This window comes from Fundulus heteroclitus, chromosome 11, assembly GCF_011125445.2.
Source record: "Fundulus heteroclitus isolate FHET01 chromosome 11, MU-UCD_Fhet_4.1, whole genome shotgun sequence".
Classification (NCBI taxonomy): Eukaryota; Metazoa; Chordata; class Actinopteri; order Cyprinodontiformes; family Fundulidae; genus Fundulus; species Fundulus heteroclitus.
In genome coordinates, this window is record NC_046371.1 from 35,598,491 (window position 1) to 35,620,757 (window position 22,267).

The following is a 22,267-nucleotide window of genomic DNA, read 5'->3' on the forward strand; positions in this document are numbered from 1 at the left end:
TTTTGATATTGTCACATGAAGCAACTTAGATATCTGATAAAACTAATTAAGGTCCCTAATGTGAATAAACACATACCGATGAGCACTGACCTTTTACCTGCAACCTGCCAACAACCTCAGCATTCCCGTAGCCATTCCACACCTCACACACATATGACCCTGTGTCACTGGACTGGGCTCTCTCTATCAGCAAGCCTGTCACGCTCTGTCTAAAGCGTGTGTCTGGTTCCAGCGGCCGGTTGTCCTTTAGCCAGCGGTATTTGGGTGAGGGGTGGCCAGAGGCCTTACAGGGCAACTCCACTCGATGATTCGCCATTACCTCACGACGCTCGAAGCTGTCCAGTATGTGCGGTGCTGAATTGGCTGGATCTGTAGGGCAAAAGATTGAAACATAAGATGGGCTGTAGGGTTTATGGCTAAAGGTTGAAATTTTTCCCAATGTGTGATGTCTATCTTGGTGGTCAAACGCATCTACAGAAAAGTAATTGATGATCATTAGGCCAAGAGCCTTTATAATAAAATCAGTGAACCAAGGCCTCTATGGCTCAGTGGACCAATATGTCATCTGGCAAAAACAAAGCTGAGAGTTTTGCCCCAACCAAACATCCAAGAGTCCTTCGGCAAGTACCCCACTGAACCTATGATGGTTACTGTTAGCTCTTGGTCTGTGAACCCCTTTAATAATCTGTACCCCCATCTTGTACACAAGCATTGTATTTTTTTCCTTTCCTGTCTCTATTTTGTACGAGTAAACAAACCACATTGGATCCATATATTTAAACCATTGCATCATTTATTTTTTCTTTGGCGTTAAGTATTTTCATGAATTGTGGAAATAGGTTCTTAAAGGTATTTAGTTATATATTATTCTACTGATATTGGCTCTAATCCTCAGTTGGAACAGTTGACTGACATGGAGAGTATACGTTCATCTAACTTAACCTTAATAATAGTAGATAATGGTCATTGCATTTAAAAATATACATTTCCTTTTATTAACCTATGAAATAATTATTGAAAATTACATTATATTGTTGCCTAAGCAGGAATAAAGCTGAACAAAATTCCAGAGTAATACATGATCAGTAGGCCCAGAGACTTTATTTTAAACATGTCAACCATGAGGTTTGGACACAACTTCCATTAGCGATTCAGTGGCCTCAGTGGGTAGAGTTGTCGTCTTGCAGTCTGAAAGACTTGAGGTCAATTCTAGCTCCTTTTTTCACATGTCAATGAGTCCTTTCGCAAGGCATTTTACCCCAAGTAATCGGTGCATCGATGTATCGTGTATGAATGTGTACAAGTTAGTGAGTGCAATTGGGTGAATGTGGCTAATAGCGTGAAGTACTTTGAGTGGTAAGTATGACTACAAAATGCTGTGTAAATCCAGTCCATTTACCATTCTCATTCAGGAGAATGGTATGAGATGTGCCCAAACCTTTGACTGGCATTGTTTATGGTGGGAGATGGAGAGAGAAATGTTTAGACTTTTATAGAAAACAAGGTTCGGCTGGTAAAATAAAAACATGAATTAATTCATTTTAACCTGGGGGAACAGAGTTCAGAACTAGTTCTTATTAGGTATGAACTGGTATGACACTGTTGCACAATTCAACAGTAAGCAAACAAGTCTTTTAGGAAGTACAGAAAAAAATTTAAATGAAAGAGGTGCGATAGCATGTATTTATAAGAATGCACACCCTTAAACTAATACTAACGTTTGAAACAATTCAGGACTGAATTTTACCCTTCATTCTACATGAGTTTCCGTTAGTCATGGAGAATCACAATGCCCTAACAACAAGTTCAGCTTTCCTAATTGGATTTTTATTACCTTTGCTTAATTCACCCCAAAGATAAAGTCGTTCTTTGCAGTGAGATCAAAAAGGATCAAAATTATTTTTAATGTACAAATGGTACATTAAATGGTAATTCAAAATGGTCAGGAGAACAAAAATGCCTTGGCTTTATATTTAATTATTACATGGTAGCATGAAGATATTTATTAAAAATTTGACAAAGTATCACATTTATCACATTTATAAAAACTGGAAATGTTTCCATGATTGATGAAAATACCAGAGAGGAACTATTCAAGGCTGGAGAAGCTGCACCTTTTTCCTATAAAGGTTGGTTGGGTTCAACATGTAAATAAATGTGTCTGAACCAAGAAGTAAGATTGCAACAAAATCCCTTTCTATCACAGACTACATCTAGACATGGCAAACATTTTCTCACAGCCTTGTTGGTAAATACAGGCTGAAGGAACCAAACTGGAACTTTTAGATCACAGATCCAAAATAAACTCAGCTGAGCATCCCAAAAAGAACCATACTCACACAAGAACATGGTGATGGCAGCATCATGCTCTGCATCCACTTTTCTTTGGATAGATTGTTTTTAACAGGGTGCAGAAATGACTCCATGCCCATTTAGAAGACCTACATGGTATGTCATATGTTCCTCTGTCATGTGTGCAAACTTTCGTTCTTTGTCTTTTGGGTTACTCATGTAGGTGCTTTCATCTCTTTTTCATAAACAGATCTAAAAACATTCCTTTAGCATAATTATACTCAGTGAGTTTTGGAATGCTGCTTGTTTACACTGATGACGTGAAGTTCTAAAACTGGGTTTTTACCTGAGACAATAAGGCGGGCACTATTGCTCTGTCGGGTCTCTCCTGTATACCGATGTCGTGTCATACACCTGTAGTTGTAAAGCCCATCTTCCATTTGTACATCCAGGATATACAGGGCACCCGTGGATGTAATTAGAAACCGTGACACTGTGAAGAAACACATTCAGAAAGCACATTCAACACACCATGAAGCATGTTTAAGTGTAGGTGTATCTCAGTGAAATCATAAAATCATGAAGGATTGTAACATGACACCCATAAACAGTTTAAATGCCTGTGGGGGAACCATTACCACATATGGCACATTTACATTACCTACACAGTACGTGATACACACTGCAAAGTGTGCACACTTCTAAACAGTTTGGAAATGCTATCTATTTCTTCACATGAAGGATGTTTTCTTGACTCATTGGTCCCTGCTGAGCTCCCACTCAGCTTAGTTGTCTTGTGCAACAAATATCCAATTAAAAGAAATGATAAACCATTCTGTTATGCAAGACAAATACAATTACACTCTCCTATGCTTGTTGTTGTTACTCTAGTACCAAGAAATGAACAAAAGCAGAAACATAAAACTACTGTGATGTAATGATTAACCTGCATAGCTAGTCTTGTGATATAAAAAATCTCACAATATTTTTCATCAAGCAGAAGACTGTTTCACAAAGTGCTATTTATTAGGTGTTGACAAGTGTTTTTATCTAGAGAACTTAGCTAGGGGTGATCAACCAATAGGCACTGGACCAGTACTGGGCAGGGAGTCTGTTGGTCAAGGGCTGCAAAGTAAACAGTAAATGTGGGTTTTTGTTATTTTTTGTGGTATTGTAGAGCAAACATATTTGTCTAACTCTCAACTGTATTTGTGAAGACAAATAAGTAAACGTCTCATGAGCTTGTTGTACCCTAACATGGCTACTAATTGTTCATTAATCATCAAGTCATGCACCTAAAAGGAATAGTCCAATTTGGATGCAATTTGGAACACATGCAGCCCACCGATGGGTGTTTAAGGGATTTGATTCCCAATGCAATACTAGCCATAAGAGGTGGTATTGCAAATGGAGCTTGAGTTAAATACAGTTGCTGGAGCAGCCAGTAATCATAATATGGATTGAAGTACACCAGACCCACAGTATACCTTGTAGATGCATAAAACAGTTGTGCCAGTGTTTGATAAAGTTGAAAAAGAATCACGTTTTGGGTTTGAATGAGGTCCATATAATTGCTTTGTATGTGAAACCAATAGATGTCTTGATATTGGAACCAACAAATTCATGGGTTATAGAAAACAAATTATTGACATCCTGCATCCCTTGGTACAGAGGAAGCTGCACATAAATGATAAAAACCACAGGAACTCATGCACAGATTAGATTAACAGTACATTTTGAAAAGAACAAGCTGCATTAAATAACTTTTGTAAAAAGTTCTCTTTTCCATATTTGTTAAAACTGTCACTATGTCCTGAAAGTAAAATATGAGATAGATAATCAAGTTCTTCTGGCTTCTCCCAGTGGTTCTACTGCCATTTGCAGAAATGCACCACTTCCAATGAGAAATAACCAATCAGAGCCAGGAGGAATGTCTTAGCAGTGTCACGCCCACTCGCGTCTGCAATGTTCACATCCCTCTCCTCTACAGCCTGTACTGTCGTTAAACTCAAGATTGCCGAAACAACTTAACGCTACAGGAACACCACCACAGACCAAAGACTTTCTGAGAATCATCCATTCTTGATGCCTCTGCATTGTGGCGCTCGGTAGACTTACTCATAGTTAATGCAAAAGAGTGCAGACACCAGTTATCCTCGATAAAGTGAGTCGTGTCACGTTATCATTGCTAGTGTATCATGCAAGCTATGGGGCTGATGTTAACGCATCGGGACTAGAGGCAGAATACCCATCTCTGTTTATCCAGAGCTCTTGAAATTGTTTCGTTAATTTATTTTATCGCATGAAAGTGGGTGGGGGGGGGGGTCAGTTAACGTGATAATTTAAACAGCTCTAATATTTTTGTCATTTCACATCTCCTAGTTAGACTATTTTCTGCAGGACCATTAAATAAAATTGTCATGATTTAGCTTTTTGTTTGCTTTGTTTTGGACTTTTTTAGACTAATTAGTTTCCACTCCCCTCAGCAAACAGCTGTCTGTTACCACCCAATCAGCTCAGTCCACTCCTCAGTCACCAGTCAATTAGTCGAGATCAGCTCCACCTGCTGCTGGTAATTACTGCCAGCTCTGCTCACCTGTTCCCCTGTCTGTATATACCTGCCTCAGCCACTGAGCTATATAATACACTGGAGTGCTGATTTTGCCGAAAAACTGAAGTCACTGGCCGCCATCTTGCTCCTCCCTACTCTCACAGAATCCCATAGGATTTGGTTGCAACAACAAGCAGTTTTCTGGCTGTGTGAAAACGTTTCACAGGTAATTCTACAGTCAGTGGATGTAATAACACTATCAACTACTAGGATATTAGATGCTGAAATATTTTACATGTTATTCATATTAAATATATATATATGTCTATATAAGTATGTGTTTATGTATATATGTATATATATGTATACACATATGTAAATATATGTTTTTGTATATTGTTATTTATATATTTAAAAATGTTAAATACATATATTTAAATGAATAAAATGCAAAATATTTCAGCACATGACTTTCTCATTACGTGATAGTTTTAGAACATAACATAAAAGTATATGGCATTTCAGATTTTAAAAGTTTTAAGCCCGCCCTGAACATGAGAAAATCCTCGTTATTTGATGCTGTAGCGCACATATTCCCTAGTTACTGGGGGGAAATAGGGAGTACCAATATGGCGGCCGGTGGCTTCAAAGCGACTCGTTCAAACAGACGGTGATTAGCACTCCAGTGTATAATATAGCTCAGTGGCCTCAGCCAACTCATCCCTGTCAGATCGTCTTGTCTTGATGGGCTCTGCCTCTACCAGTTCCTGTGTGCTTAGCCAGCTGGACTCTTCTGCTTCCCGTCACTGATGAAAGTTGCTTGTGTCTGTGTGCTGCACAAGTCTGCCTGTTTCCCCGTGAATTCTGCCCGTTGAGATGTGTTTCACCTAATTAATTAAATTACTGAAAGAAATTAACTTTTTACTATTATTATACACAGCCAAAAATACACTGGTCATACATACATACATACATACATACATACATACATACATACATACATACATACATACATACATACATACATACATACATTCTGTGCCTAAGAGTTAGGGTTGTAATTGCCTTTATTAGGAGACATTGAAAGTGTTGCTCTAAAACTCATTGGACTTTGGCCAAGGTCCATTTTTTAGAAATGACAACATTTGACCATAGCAAAATCAAGAAAGACCATCGGAAATCAACCCACGATCTCTCTCTCTCTCTCTCTCTCTCTCTCTCTCTCTCTCTCTCTCTCTCTCTCTCTCTCTCTCTCTCTCTCTCTCTCTCTGCCAAAAGACATTTGGAAAAACTGACCAGTTTCTTTATGGGGTGCCATCCTTTGGAGTCTAAAGAACTGTAACTGACAAATTAAAGAAATAAATAAAGGACCATTTGCCTCAAAATGTCATCACAAGAGAAGGCTGGGTTTTTATGACAATAATAAAAGATGACATGACAGTCACAGATTGTAGCATATAAAGACAGCTGTGTGTATTCATTTCATCTTATACATCCTCGAAAAAAGGGAATAGTGAAGATCCAATATTGAAGTCACTTAGCAAATATTTGCAAGTCAAGTGAGGTACGCAGCCCTGTGTGATTGTAGTCACCAAACATCTGCTGCAGCCATTTAGCTCCGAACAGCTTTGAGGTGCTATGACAAGACTGTGTGCTGTGTAGCAGTGTAACACAGCTCGTTATCATGTAGCTCATCGCTCTTTCCTCTCTCTCCTGGGGGAAACTCTCACACACAGGTCTCCTCTTCTTTTTTTCCCCCTCCCACTCCAGACTAAAGTGCTAGGAGCCCGGGATCACAGAGCTCTTTGATAAGGCACGGCTGCACAGGTTGGATCGCAGTAATGTAATGCTAATTTGCATGAACACGTGAAAGGAGACGGGGGTAGTCAATATTTATGAGGGGCAATGTGCGCTGTAGCCGGTAGCTGGCGGAGTATTTTATGTCACAAATGATGGAGAGGCCTATCAGAGATGGTGATCAAATGAGGCTGGCGCATAGTGAGGGATTCTGGAGGTACTCTGAGACACATTATGATGCAGACTTTATGGGGTGTTGAATTACCCTCATTTAGTCCAGTCATGCCAGTTTAACACTGATTAAGACTGCCGGGGCAGACTCTTACACAGCACATGCTTAGAATAAGGAAACATAGATCACCAAACAGAGAACATATCACCATCTAAACTGAGTTTTTTGGTGCATTAAGAAAGGCACAAATGAGAAGAGAAGAGAAAACTGGTGATGGAATAGTAGGCATACACTTTAATCAAGTGTTGACCTAGTTAGAAAGAGGAGACCATGGACTTGACACCCTATAGTGGATTTTGTTGGCTAGTTGCTTGGAGGCTCTAAAGGTGTGTGTGACAAACAATTAAATAAAAGGTGGTGGTGGTGGTGGGGGGGGGGGGGGGGGGGACATGTATTTGCGTATTATTTTCATTTTGTAGGATATAGCTTGCTCCTCTCTTCCTTTCTCAGTTTATTTCCTTTTCTCTGAACATTGTCTGACAATGGCAAAAATGAGAGCAGGTAAAACACCATGTGACAGATGGCAGTACTGACAGCTCTTTGATATACTGCTCCACTCCAGTACTGGGAGTGGAGCAGTATATCTTAGTCTCCAGCTCATTTTCTCACAGTTCAAGAACTGAAGAACTCCTCGAAGTTTTTGATGAGAAGGGGAAAATCTACAAGAAACAAGAGACATAATTCAGTTCCCTTTGTCTAATTTCATTGCTGCTTGGGATAAACACAGACCAGCACAGTTTTTAACAATGTTTTTTTTATGTTTGTTGTGGAGCCGTGATCGCTACTGTTGTAGAGAAATCTGTGTGTATGTGTATTGTATAGTGAGAGCCTGGACAGTGACTTAAGCGTCGGATGAATATCTTGAATGTTGTTATCGAACTTACAATTATCGAAATCCAATAAAGCGGACACTAACCAGTCTGAAAACAGTTTCTAATGTTATTGTGAACAGGAATGTGATGAATGAAAGTTAGCAACCCAATTATCTGTTTGCAGATTAGTGCGACTGTTCTCACCACTCGACCACTGGATTGTGCCCACTGTTGGACACAACATGTTTTCATTCCTGAGTGTATAAAAATAACACACACACACACACACACACACACACACACACACACACACACACACACACACACACACACACACACACACACACACACACACACACACAAATTTTTTTCATGCGTGTGTCCATGCTAGTCAGTGCTAATGTGTTATAATGTGTTAAAGCTTCATACACCAGCAGCCAGCAGTCAATAGTAACGAGCAAAGGTGCTTGCCATTGTTTTTTTCCTGCTCCGCCCACTGCATACTAACAGAGCCTGAGAGACAACCTCCACTGCTGCTGCAGTATGTGTTAGAGTATGTCAGACGTATGAGCGAGTGTATGCGCCCACACCTGTGTGTATATTTAGTCAATTATGGCTTCATTTCAGCCCAGGTGGCTTGCAGGACCATCAGTCTTCTCTTCCCTTCCTTTGGCCCACCCAGCTGCTTTGGCATCACTGGTGCTGCAAACACAAGTCCCTTTCTGTGGATCCTCACTAAATAGCTTCAATTAATCCCTGTTTAAGTCACGCTGAGCCTGCAAGTAGATGTTTTATTCTCTAGGACACTTTGCAGTTTGCCACTGGAACCCTAATTGCTTGCGCAAAATAATAGAATAAGTGAAAATCTCGCCTTTGCCCTCATGCTATTGAAGCACTTTTTGACAAGGACAGTTTGCATTGGGGTACATATGTCATTAGAAGACACAAAGGTTAATGTGCACCAAGGACTAAGAGAACAGGATTTCAATTGAAGTGGAAGACAATGACACACGGTGGCATATCTGAGTACTTTGACCTAAGCTTGCTGCGCAACCATCTGCCCTGAGCCGTCTGCTTTAACCAAAAGAATAAGAACACCTCGCTGAAGGCATTTCACTGTTATAATTGAGACATGAGTAGGAGAAGGATGAGATGGGAGGAGGAGGTGGAGACTCGCTGAACGAGAGAGACAAAAAAAATTAGAGATCAAGAGGAAAAGACCACCTCTGGGATACAACCACTTTCTGTCATCTTAAATGACTTACAAATTGGCTTACAGCTATGCGCTTCCAGAAGGGGGAAGGGGAAAAAAGGCACAACTTTCATATGCTAATTCAGATCATGGCTAGGCAGAGCAATTATCAACAAAAGTGTCAGCCCTGTCTGTCTGACAGATCGCAACAGGAACCCAGCACCTCTCTCTCTCCGAGGCCTACCCTGACTGATACAGATGAAATAAGCTGCTGTAAAAGCAACTGTAACTCAATGGTGTATTTAAAAAGTGAACACATGGCAAATTAGAAAAAGCTTATCTTTGAATTGCAATTGTTTTGGCATAAACAGTATTAATAATAAGCAGTATTAACCATTTTCCCCAAGATCTCCTCAGAACTTTGACTAAAACTTGCTCAACAACAGTCTAGATGCCACTGACAGGAAACCAGTGCAGTCAGCTAAACATTGCAGATAAAAAATGCCTCCTCATCACTCTGTTTCCAGAGTCCCTGCTGTGCAACTGTCTTTGAGTGTATTAGAGAGTAGAGCATAGTCCCAGGAGACAGCGCCGGCCCACAGTGACACCATAACCTTGGCTCAAAGTCAGCTGAGAGAAGAAAATAATGCATACCAATTCAAAGCCTGAAGCTAATTAACTCATTACCAGCAAACTCTGTAACATCTTCTCAGTATTTAGAGGTGCAATTTGCAAATTGTGTGTTAGAAAACTTTAATTACTCTGATCAGCCTGGACCACCATGTCCCCGCCTATAATTGAATATGCAAAGTACTAATACCTGGAAGGCTCTTACCAGTAGTCCAAGTATCTGTGGTAACCAAGTTAGTTAGTTAGTTAGTTGTTAGTGTCGGATGAAGCAGGACATACACCCAATATGTATGGGTGTACATACATATTGGGTGTACACCAATATGTATGGGTGTACACAAAATATGGATAAGGTTTCCCCATACTGCATACATGGCATGGCACAGGGATCTTCTGGCTTTTCTCTTTGAGGTATTGCCAAGGTTGAGTCATCTGTTTCCATTTAACCCTATATTTTGTCTTCTCTCACACCAGCTACCTTCATGTCCAGTTTAGCTCCATCCACAAATCTCCACTTTGGTCTTCTACGAAGTCTCCAGTTCTAGTCTTAGCATCCTTCTAATGTTGGACTCACTATCCCTCCTCTGTACATGTCCAAACCATCTCGGTCTGGCCACACTGGCTTTATCGCCAGTATATCCTACATGAGCTGTCAACATGATCTGATGTATTCATTCCTGATATGATCCATCCTTGACACTCCCAAAGAGAACCTCAACATTTTAATTGTGGCTACTTCCAGTTCTGCTTCCTCTCTCTTCCTCAGTGCCTCTGTCTCTAAACCATACAATGTTGCTGGTCTCACCACTGTTTTGTACACCTCTTCTTTCGCTCTTACTGAGACACAACACACCGGACACCTTTTTCCACCTTTTCCCACCTGCTTGGAAATTGTTTTTTATTGTTTCTTTTAAGTGTTTTTATGCATTATCTTATAATGTTAGTTTTGTAACTGGTTCAGCTGTTGGCTGTTGTTAAGCACTTTGTAAATAAAGATATGGTATGGTATGTTATGGAAGCTGACCACTGAGCTAACCAGATACATAAACACTAGAAGTGTGCATGTGAAGACAGAAAGTGGAAACTGACAAGGAACGAATATGCACACTGGTGTTACAGGTGCGTGTCAGAATGATTGGCATTTGGGACAACAAATAGATAAGGTGATACCGCCGGAACTTGAGGGACAGAGGCGGGTGAGAGCAGGACCAAAACTCCGAAAAATCCCTACCCTTCGGACTGAACGCTGTCACTCAGTCTATGTTGCATGTTTTCAGACAAAAAAAATGCTGCACAAATGATAAATTAGTGCAATGCTGCATTTTTGAGGGGATAGCTGTTTTTGTTCAGGATAAATGACTTTTAAACTTTAATTTTTACAGGGCAGTGGAGGCATTATTTGAGAACATTCCCTCTCTGGCGTGGCAGTTTATATATACATATATATATATATATATATATATATATATATATATATATATATATATATATATATATATATATATATATATATATATATATATATATATTGTTGCAGCTCATTTTGTAAGTAGGCTAAAGCTTTTCTGAATGCTGGTGATTACAGTTCTTAATATGAAATCTGATCACTGCTTCTCTGTTTAAATTTTAATTACTTCATGGTATAATAAACATTTATGAGCACTTGTGTTTTCAACCGTCTGAAATTGGTGCTATAATATTACCATATGTGATGCCACATTGTTTCCCAGAATGATAATGTGACACAGGGACTGGCTCTAGAACTGCCAGGGGTGTGTGTGTGTAATGATGAGTGGACTCTGAGCCCAGGAGGGCTAGCGCTCTAATTTGGCCTGATTTCCATCATTGGCATTGGAAGTGGGATTTGATCAGGCTGGCATACATAGTATGCCTATGGAAGAAGGGAGACCCCACCAGTGTTTGCAGCCCTTGTAATAAAAATCATCTGTCTCTCTTACAGGAGGTGAACTGACAGCTGCTGGGGTTGCCATGACAACACATTGGCTTAGTGTGCAGTATTCCCAGTACTGCATCACAAGGGAGACCTGGAATCAGGCTCGTCCAGTCTAATATTTCAGTGGACATATACACACATCAATGATCAACTGTTCATATTTATCATTTATATACACTATATTCAAAATGTATGGGTGATTTGCTATGATGAGTAAGTTGTTTCTTCCTATAGTGATGTTCAAGCCCTTTTAGCAAAAGTAAACCTTTATTAAGGACTTCTGTACATAACACTTAAAAGGAAAAAAAATACAGCAACCAATTTTTAGGAAATTTCAACCCTAAACACACATTTCAAAGTTGTCCATTTTGTAGCAGTGAAAAATTAGTAAATGTTTTCCAGGGCTATAAACATGGGCTATTTCTAAATGTTCAAATAAAATATGTTTCAGTTTAGCCTTGCTGGAATTTACAGTCAGATAAATTTAATAGATTTGTAGCTCCTTATCACATTCGAGGGCTTCACGAAGGCAGGGATCTTTGACCAATGGCGGCCTAGTGCTTAGAGAGAAAGACACTTTTGTCTTGAAGAGGCTGCAAGGATCTGGGTTTGAATACCACAAACTGCCACTCTGGGTATTTGAACAAGACCCTAAGCCCTAGAATGGTCCCTGGGCGTCTCACAGTAGCAGCCCACTGCTCCCTAAGGGATGGGCTAAATGCATAGAACAAATTCTGTTGAACTGTATGTTGAATTGATAATGACAGAAGATGATTAGGTCATTCAGAGTCCTGGATCCTCTCTAATCGGCTCAACCCAAAGGTTTTCGATAGGATTCAGGGCTGGGGACTTAGATGTCATTGAAAGAAGGCTTGCTTTGGAACAGGTGGACAATTTCTGAGTTGACTTGTGCAAATATATTAAACATTATGCAGTAGGACCTGGTGATGACCATTTATGTTCTTTTTATGGCAGAGTCAGTCAATTTTCTGCTGGCATTTCAAGGGGTTCCTGACGTTATGCAAGTTAAGAAAGGTTCCCACCACTTTAGAACACAATCAGGCCCTCAGAATCATAGGTCCTCTATCTACGTAACAGTGGATATGAGGTCCTTTTCTGCATTTTGCTCATACTTGCAGCTAATGGCAAACCCATCAGTGTGACATGTTTTAGCCTCACTTATTTTAAGGATCCCAGAAGTGATTTTCTATCTCTTAATATGGGATTTTCTCGCCACTAAATAAGTGTACTCAAATTAAAAAGTTGGATTGTTAAAATTTTCACATGTAAGATGCTGCTGCATCAATAAAAGATACATGTTAAGTGTTTTCAAACATCTCTACCAGGAGTGCTATTACATCTACAGTAGATCACTGAAATGCAGTCAAAAACAGAAATTGTTTCATTACTAAGAATGAACACAATCCAAACTCTTATTAAAAGTCTAACCCTCATCTTAAACAATTTTCTTTAATCATATCACATCTCCTCATTTTAGAATCAATGAAATAAACAGAAATCCTAATTAACCTCCCGGCTAAACTCCCCCAGTACCGGGGATGTAACCGTCTGGGCCTGGGCTCAGTTTTATTCCTTCTCTGGAGTGGAGTCAGAGTAGGAGGCTGTGCGTTTTTTATTGCCGCCCTAATCAGCAGCAGCATCCCTCTGCTCATTAGCTAGACACTTGCTAGCCTCAGGCGCATGGCCTCATGTGTCAACCGCAGATAAAGTTGTCATCTTCTGCTTGACTGAGTAAACTGCTATTAAAACTAGATGCAAATAGACGCTGAATGATATTCAAATTGGTAGGCTGAAAGGAAGCTTGAACCCCGAGGCCACACCGTTGCCCCGCATTCCTGTGTCAAGTTAAAGGGCTGAGGGAGCTGAGTTATCGTCTGTCTGTACAGCTTTAGCCAGGAAGACATCTGAGGGATTCTACCAATGTATTTACTCATATGACAGATTGAATGAATCACTCATTATGTATTTTGTTTTTGTTAATCTGCATACAGAATATGTCAGAAATGTACATAAACTCACACAGAGAAGGAGGTTCAAGAAGCTTCCTTCACTGGCCTGCTTTATCCATTTCAAACACATAGATGTGCTTATGACTCAAACATCCAATTTTGTTCAAGTTTCAGCTATTTAACTGTATTGATATGAGGTCAGGTGAGGGCCGCTTTATTATACCATTTAGTTTTTGCAACACAATACTACCACTAGCAGCAAAACAGAACCTTAGCTTAGCATGATGCTACCACCAACATACTCTTTCAGTATGTGTGTGATCCACAGCAGACACAGTGTTGTTAAGGATGTTGGGGGACACAGTGTGTGTGTTTGTGTGTGTGTGTGTGTGTGGTTGTGGTGCGGGGGGGGGGGGGTACTCTAGAAGTCCACCAGCATTTCTACTGTGTTGAGTGCATTAAGCTCCAAGTGGTTCTGACTACACCAGTGGACCGACTGATTCCCCATCTGTCTCTTTGCAGACCCATGGTCTGTTTTGGATCCGACAATGACTGCTCCACTTATCTGAAGCAAACTTCCAGAAAACTGTAAAGGTGCTGAAAGCCTGAGTTATTTTAAATCAAGATTAAAAACACATTTGTTTAGGATTGCCTTTGACTATTCTAGTTAAACCGCTAACTGAAATATCATTAGTTTAAGCTTGTAGTCCATCTGTTTTTAAAATCATTTGTATCTGTTTTTAATTTCCATTTTCTCATGTTTTATTTTGTTTAATTTTTTCTATATTTTATTCCAACTTGCTTTATTCTGTTTTTATTTTCCTATGTTTTAATAATTTAAAGCACTTTGTGTTGTCCTTGTACTGGAATGTGCTATACAAATAGATTAGCCATGCCTTGCCTATGACAGCAGTGTAATCTGCAACAATCTGTCCCATATTCCTTATTTAAAGGTTTTGTCGTGTTTCAAATGTTTCTCTGTCTGTCACTATGTGAAGGATGGTGCAGGGTAATTAGCCAGCTCTGCAGTCAAGCTATTAAACCCAGTGAGTTTCGCGTGTTTACAATGCTATCATTGGCCCCGCTCTGGCCAACACTAAATGAGCCAGTGTTGAGCTTCAGCTGTATGATCATGAATATTCATCTCTGTCTGGTGAAAACCTCCCTCTGTGTTTGTGTGTTTGTGTGTGTGCACGCATGTGTGTGTCACACTGGCATGCTCTAAGGAAGCTGCAACTGTCCGCTCCATCACGATCCATCACTTTGTCCGGAAAATAACTCAAGCTCACTGGGAAAGCTAAACAAAACCGGCTTTGTTGGAGGAAAGTCAGGGCTTGTTTCCATTCCTGCTGCTTCAAACACCACATCGGCAGGTCAAAGTTACCTTTCTACTTTGCTTTTACTCCTGCTTGATGAAAGAAGATATGGAAAAAAAAGCTTGAATAGCCCTTGTGCCACCTGGGGAAAAGATGTATTGACTAAATGCACCATTGTCTTGAACAAACACAAAAGATGTCAGTTTTCTACCTAGTAACCTGTTTTTGTTCTTTGTAAATGTACACTTCTCAGCATCATAATAATTACATTTGCTAAGTGTGAACATGACAGGAATGCCCTAGAAGACTGGAAGCAGGACATGGCTAACCTAAATGTAAAGAAGCTAACCTATATATGGATAGTCCCTTTGAGACATCCTGGCACAACATTCCTGCTCATGAAAATGGGTTTAAACACAGAGCTCATTGGTGTTTCATGGTAATTTGTGGTGGCAAGTGGAGCAAGGCGACACTGCTCTGTGAGTAAAGCAGAGGGGGCACGAGGAGGATTAGATAATCAAACAGTGTGCCACTTTAAATAATCTCTGGCTCCTCTGGGGGAGGTAAGACTTAAAGCCAGAGCCCTTCTGCTTTAATTGTCTGATTTTCCCATCATTACAGTTGAGGGCCTCAGTAATTCAAGCTTATTAAATATTCAGGAGCCACACTGAGGAGGGAGGGGGAGAGGGGGGCAGGGAGGAAGGGAGACTGCCGAAAGATGAGGCTGAAGAGCCGAGAGGCGGAAAGAGAAGGTGCAGGGATGCTGAGGTAAGAGGAGTCAAACATGGTCATTGTGGGATGTTTTTATCCCAGTTGTGTAAAAGTAAACTCTTGTCTTAAGTAAAAAAATGTTTGTGATTTTAACGCTGCAAATAATGACTGCATTTGGAAAGCCAATTGTATCTGGGTGAGCTTGGGGGCAATCTTGAATGAATCGAGTTTATTCATTAAGAACAGTGGATTGATTCAGAAGCAAAGAATAAATATATAAATGAATACAGACTCATCCCAAGAACAACATTTTACTATTGTTTGCACTGCTAAACATGACTAGTGCTGTCCGTGGTGCTGAAGTCAGGCAAAGTTCCTGGGTTCAGTGAGAGAGGCAGGTGTTAGAAATCACCTGAACTGGTTAAGAGAGAAGTGATAAAGACCTTCATCCTCTCCTGTGTACCAGAATGACAGCATTCATCTTCTAATGGATTCAGTCATGACTCATGAGCTTAATAATTACACTGTTTAAAGAAATCTGGAAAAGACATCCTAGAAAACACCATTTGAAGCACTGAGTAGGAATGTTTTAAAAAGAAAGAACATTGCTGAGATTGCAGAGTTGCTGCCTGGAGTTTCAGCCTTCAGGTGCCAACTCACTTCCAAGCACCAAAACACACCAGGAAAAAGGTACAACCAAGGTTTCTGATCTTCAGGTTTTGTTGAGCCTTGTAATGTTGATAAAGAGTTCTAAATGTTTCTTTAAGAAGTATAAAACAGTTATAGGGGAGATTAAAACAGCTGGGGACCTGTCAAGGGTGCACCATGCCCAACGACTGCTGGAGATTTAGGCACCAGCCCTCAAGACCATTCAAGAATAAGTGGGTTTAGCAAATAGATAGATGTGTGGATAAGAACAGCCATAAAAATATTTTCATAGCTTTCCTACTTTCAGACATAACTATTGTTTAAATTTAAGAGCATAGTAGCAATCACATTGAATATGTATGAGAGCAGATGTTGTAAAACAGGATTTTACCAAAATATGAATTAATTATTAATATTAAAATATTAATTTTGAGCTGAAATTTTAAACTATTAGCATTTCCAAATCAGCAATCTTTTTGGGAATATAGATTCTTACGTTAACTCTAATATTTACTTGAACCTGCCAACATTTTCAAATTCAGCATGTTGCATGTCAAAAGAAGATTGAATGCACAAAAAGAATAAAACTAGAGAAGTTTCCCCAAGCCCCAAGTTTTTAATAACTGTGCATGCACTCTCAGCCATGCTCAAAGTCTACGGTGAGAGTAGTGGAGCTACAGTGAATGACTAACTGCTAAGCGAACCTGATACATAAATACATGAAGTGCGCATGCCCAGCCAGCAAGCGACAACTATGAAGGAACGAGCACCGGAATGCTCAATGGACAACCAATAAATATGGCAAAAAAAAAAACAGAACTTGAGAGAGCTAGCAACTCAACTCCAGCAGTGACTTGCGCAAGCATGCCTGACTGCTCCATTCCAGAGGAGGAAGTTGGAGGAGTGGCAGCCCCAGATCAGCCTCCCTGTATCGGCTCGAACAGGAAGCAGACACTGCTGAAGCTGCGGAGGGCAAATATCCCATGTTCTACCTCAAATTTACTTCACAGTGGTTACTAAAAAGGGGAGCTGATATGTCTGAGGGTGCTCAAAAACGCATGAATTTTCCACTTATGAGAGGACGAGAGAATCACAGAAGAGTGACTGAAGTACATTTATGGGGACTTTACTGAAGACGGTTTCCTGTGGGGGAATTCCAGTCATGGTTTTTGAACAAACATATGTGCAGACACAGAGAGTGGTGACCACAACACTGTCATTACCCGTAAGTTTATTTCATTTCTAAATGCTGTCAAATGTAGGGAAAGTGTGTTTGTAACTGAAAAATCCCGTTGAACAACTGAAGCTAAACTGCTACCAGCTGCATGATTTTCCTGTCGCTGCCTGGTAGAGCTGCGGTACCAAGGTGAAGAGCTGGATCCCAGCTGCATAGTCCTGCATCACGGCAATGCTGCCGCAGCGAGCTCTCCGGCACAACATAATCTATGTTGCTATTTCTTTCGGTCCCACTGTGTTGAATCGTGCCACTAGGAAAAATCCTTTGGCCAGCTTGGCCTTACCTGTCCGACATCCTGCAACACAAATACTTCAACTAGCCATAAAACCATAATATTAATTTGTGACGGAGTGTTGTGCCGAGAAGGGAGGTGTGGATGGAGAGGGAACGTGGTGTGGGGGGGAGGCCATGTTTGACCGGATTACCAAATATGGTTGTAGCCAATAAGAGAGAAGTCCATTTGGTAGAGAGGCATATTATTTATGTACCCAACCCTTTTACTGACGAGGGACAATTGGCCTGACAAAACAACAAGCTGATGTTATTTTTAATGAAATTCTTTGGAGAATTTACATATGCAGCAATATCAACTACATGAAATGGTTTATACAATGATGTCATAGCACATTTAAAAACAATGGTAATTGTTAGTAAGCAGAAACTGTGAAATGCTCAATTCACAGCTGCTAGAGATCTCCTGCACCCCTCCAATGGACAGAATGGAGACATATCCTTTGTTTTGCAGGATGAGTTGACCACAGCCATTAAACACCCCTTCTATGAAAGACTCATCATGGTGGAAGGTAGACCTGTACCATTTTTTGTTACAGGTCCCTTTTAATTTTTGTCTTTTTGTCAGTTTCCCTTCCCTCCCCCTGCCTCCTGTAACCCCACGATGCATTAGCTTGCAGCGGTCAGGCCGCTTGACAGCTGCTCCACCTGAAGAATATCAATCATCGTTGCTGTGGAGACCAATTCTGACTCCCTCCTCTCTCTTTTCTGCTCTGTTTTTTTTTCCGTTCATCATATCATTCCTGCACAGAGGTGTTCATGGGCAAAACGGGATCAAGATTGTGTTTGCTTTTCTAAAGTATAAATAAATCATTGGGCTCATAAAAGCTGCAAATGTTTACACAGAATTTAACTTCTTGCACTGATCTGTTCAAGGAACACCCCTTTGCCACCTCCAGTTGCTAATTTTTTTGAGGTGTGACTAATGGAGCTGCAGATGCAACCCGAGGATGTCTCGGACTATCACTCCAGATGAGCCACACAGACAAGCGTGGGATGGAAGTGTCTATCACAGCTTACTCATGACAGAACTGTAAATGTGGTTCAAAATGATGTAGCCCGATGTAGAATCCTGCTATTTGTACAACTGTTCACCCTTAAAGGCCTTTTGTGTCCATTTATACAGAAAATAAAAGAGGCAAGCACCTTAATAAATATTTTTATATTAAATTTTATATTATATCTTAGTCAAACCCAGGTGGAAGGCTGTGTGCTTTAAAGAAGTGTTTTGAAAAAAAGGTTGCCATTGCATCATCTGGCAATGATTCCTTATGGACAGCAAAAATCTCAGGGGACCAATCACCTTCTTCCAGCTAATTGCTCCATTCTACCGACCATACACCATACACCCTGAGCCGGTCCCTGCGCGTGGCCCCAACCCGGCTGCTGTACAAAGCACTCAGTGGTGAAACGACTCCCCGCAGACCCATCATCAGCAGTACTAGTGCCAGGCCCGCCGGCAGAGGGTTAAGTAAATATTGGGCAAAGCAGCTGCTCTCAGAGTACCATCATCCGCCTGTGTTCCAGCACAGTCCCAGCCTGGTATAAATCACACAGCGCAATTAGTGCCATCATGTCCCTCTGTCCTCGTTAAACAACTTCGTCTTGCTGAGGAAGCCCATAAAGACTGCACATAAGACTTTGGGGATGGATGGATGGATGGATTGATGTCAGGATGGATGGAAATTCATTTTTATAACTTTCTCAGGATTTAACAGTCCTCTCTACTCAAGTCATCTTATTTACCTATTTTTCACCTAACTTTGAGTATTAAATTAATTATTATTTTTCAGGGAAAACATTTTCTGTTCGGTTCATCATTACTTTGCTTTTGACATTTAACTAATTTTATTACAACTAAATGTTTAATGTTTTTCAGGGCATATAGAACAATTTTAAACTATCAGATAAAAAAACAAAACAAGGCAGCAAGATAGTAAATCATCACCTGTGTAAATCTGAACTATATTCAAATATTCTGTATTACAGATTAAAGTAATAAAAACAAGTATAATGGTACACACTCTGATGTGCATAAACAATAGGCAAGCTATTTATTCATGTTTACAACCATTAATAAGGAACACAAATCAAAAACAAATCCAAACAGGAGATATGTCAGCTGTGCTATGACAGCTTCCAGATGAAAAATTGTCCCTTCAGGAACGAGAGCACTCTGCTATTTCTCTTTAGCCTATATGCAAATGAATCCGCTTGAGTAAATGACGGCCTAATTTATGATGCATGCCCTGCGAAGTGATAATCAATGATGACTGAGCTGATTTCTATCGTTCATCAACTGCGATTTTAAATACCCAATTATATCTTCAATGTAATCTGGCCGTCAACAGCTCACAAAAGGACAAAACTGGGAGCTGGTGAGTAGAGAAATAGCCATCAGCACCCCCTATTACCATATTGCACTAAATTACCACAATCACTGGGGGAGCATTTAACATGCCACTACCCAGCAGAGGGAGAAAAAAAAAATCTGCAAATAATGTCTGAATGAATGTAAGTGATTTCCATTCTGCTCTCTTTGTGATTATACCACCAGTTGCTGTTGTGTCCAGGGTAATGAGGAGGTAATAGGACTATAATTGGGCAGTGGGCTTCTTTAGAGATGGCGAGATTGCAGCAGACAAGCTCGCTGACAGACATGCAGAGTGCTCAGGTGCTCAACACGTCTAAAGCACAACGCTCCAAGGGAAGGATACCATTTCCTCCACCCAACAGGCCACTGGGTAACAAGGGGGAGGGATAGATGAGGGAGTTGGGTGGCCTCACAGTAGAGGGGGGATGGGTCAGAGTGGATGGAGCAGGTGGAGGATGCTCCTTAGCCACAGTGCTACAGCAGCTGTAAATATATGGGAAGAAAAAGAAAAAACTCTTGACACTGCTTACTTTGTTCACGTGTGGCTTTCCAGTCTCCTATTTTATCCCCCATATTTGTTCTGTTCCCCTTGTTTTTCTCCTGCTACCTTTCTTTGTCCGCTCTGCAGCGTATGCGTGAATGAAAACAGAAGATAGGAAGACAACTGCACAACAGCCGTCGTTCTGAAATATGCCTCCCTCCAATTTCCCTTGCCTATGTCTCTGTCAGACTGAGACAGATTCCCTAGTTTAGGTGTATTGTGAGAGAGAGGAAGACAGAAAGGGGTAGAGAGGTGAGCTGGTTACTGTGGCAACCAGGAGAGTGACTCTAGGCAATGGCATAAGCATAGGAAGGGGAGGAGGTGTGTGTGTGTGTGTGTGTGTGTGTGTGTGTGTGTGTGTGTGGGGGGGGGGGGTTGCTCTGCGGAGGGAAAGGTGGAGGTGAGGCTAGAGTGCTGGTGAAGGGATGCAGCAGAGGAAGGGGGGCAGGAGAAGGTAGCGTGCAGGAGGCAGATCAGAGGGAGGTGTCAGTGGGTTACAGCACACAGAGAGATTCACCCTCTTTTTTTTACGACGCTGCCAGAAGAAGGGGAGGCAGAAACAAAAGGAGCTGTCTTTTGAATGGTTGCAGCACTGGATTGGACTGTCAGCGCTGCTTCCTAACAACCTCACTTAGCTTCCACTCCCCAACACTACCTACCTCTGTGTCTCTCTTCCTCGGCTTATCTTTTATAGAAACGAGAGACAGAACTACGTACATGCATGTGTCTGTTTCAGCCGATTTTCTGTTCAAATTTTAACACATCAGTTTCTGCAACTTACAGGTTGAATTAGGCCTCCTTACTATCGGAGCAGATGTTACACAAGCAGTGCCTTGCAAAGCATTCATACTTTAAATATTTTTAACATTGTGTCCTAATAAAACCAAACCCTTGTGGGTAAACTTAATGTAATTCATAGCAATCACAAAGTTGTACATAAGTCTAAAGTAGAGATAAAAGGATACAAAATTTTCAACATTTTTCTACAAATAACACATCTGAAAAATGCTGCATGCATTTGTTTCCAGCACTGCTCTGTCAATGCTTTGTAGAACCACCTTTCTTTGGAAATACAGCTGCAGGTCTTGTGTAGTATCCCTTTACAGGTTTCTCTTATTTAGAGAGTAGACTTTTAGCCCTGTCTTTTTCGCAAAATATCTCTCAGATTGGATTGAAAGGAGACATGAGTCAAGTCTCATCAGAGATTATCATTTATATTTCGGTCAAGATTTTAAATAGGCCATGCTAATACGTTATCTTCTAAATCACTCCATATTAGCTCTAGCTGCATATTTAGGGTCATTTCCCTGTGGGAAGGTAAACTTCCACCCCATTTTCAAATCTTTTACAGCCTTTTAATGTTTTTTTTTATTCTTCCAGAATTGTCCAATAATTAGCGCTATACATCTTTCCATCTATGCAAACAAGCTACCCCGTTTCTGCCGAAGCAAAGCAATCCCTGCAGAATGGTGCTTCTATCACCATTTTCCTTGTGGTGATGCCGTGTTCATGTTGGTATCCACACACACTGCATCCTGTTATGTATTTCTACAGTAATCTTTTTAATAAAATGTCTAGTTTTTACTTGATTTGTTTCTTTGTTAAATTCTTTGGAAAATATGACATACCTATGAGAACAAATACCCTAAAAATACAATACATTTAGCTCCTTCTGATGAATTTTAGAAACAAAATTAGGATGTGACGGCAACTGTTTAA

The 22,267-nt window shown here is 40.5% G+C and overlaps 1 protein-coding gene across 2 annotated transcripts in view; it reads right to left on the reverse strand.

Moving 5' to 3' along the window:
* dscama (Down syndrome cell adhesion molecule a) overlaps positions 1-22,267 on the reverse strand; it is a 129,693-nt gene that overhangs the window by 48,202 nt on the left and 59,224 nt on the right. For both annotated transcript variants that reach the window (XM_012865221.3, XM_012865219.3), the window contains exons 4-5: positions 2,639-2,785; positions 91-369 (exon numbers count right to left, since the gene is read on the reverse strand). In XM_012865221.3, coding sequence (XP_012720675.1) covers positions 91-369; positions 2,639-2,785 — 426 coding nt within the window. The remainder of the gene's footprint in view (positions 1-90; positions 370-2,638; positions 2,786-22,267) is intronic.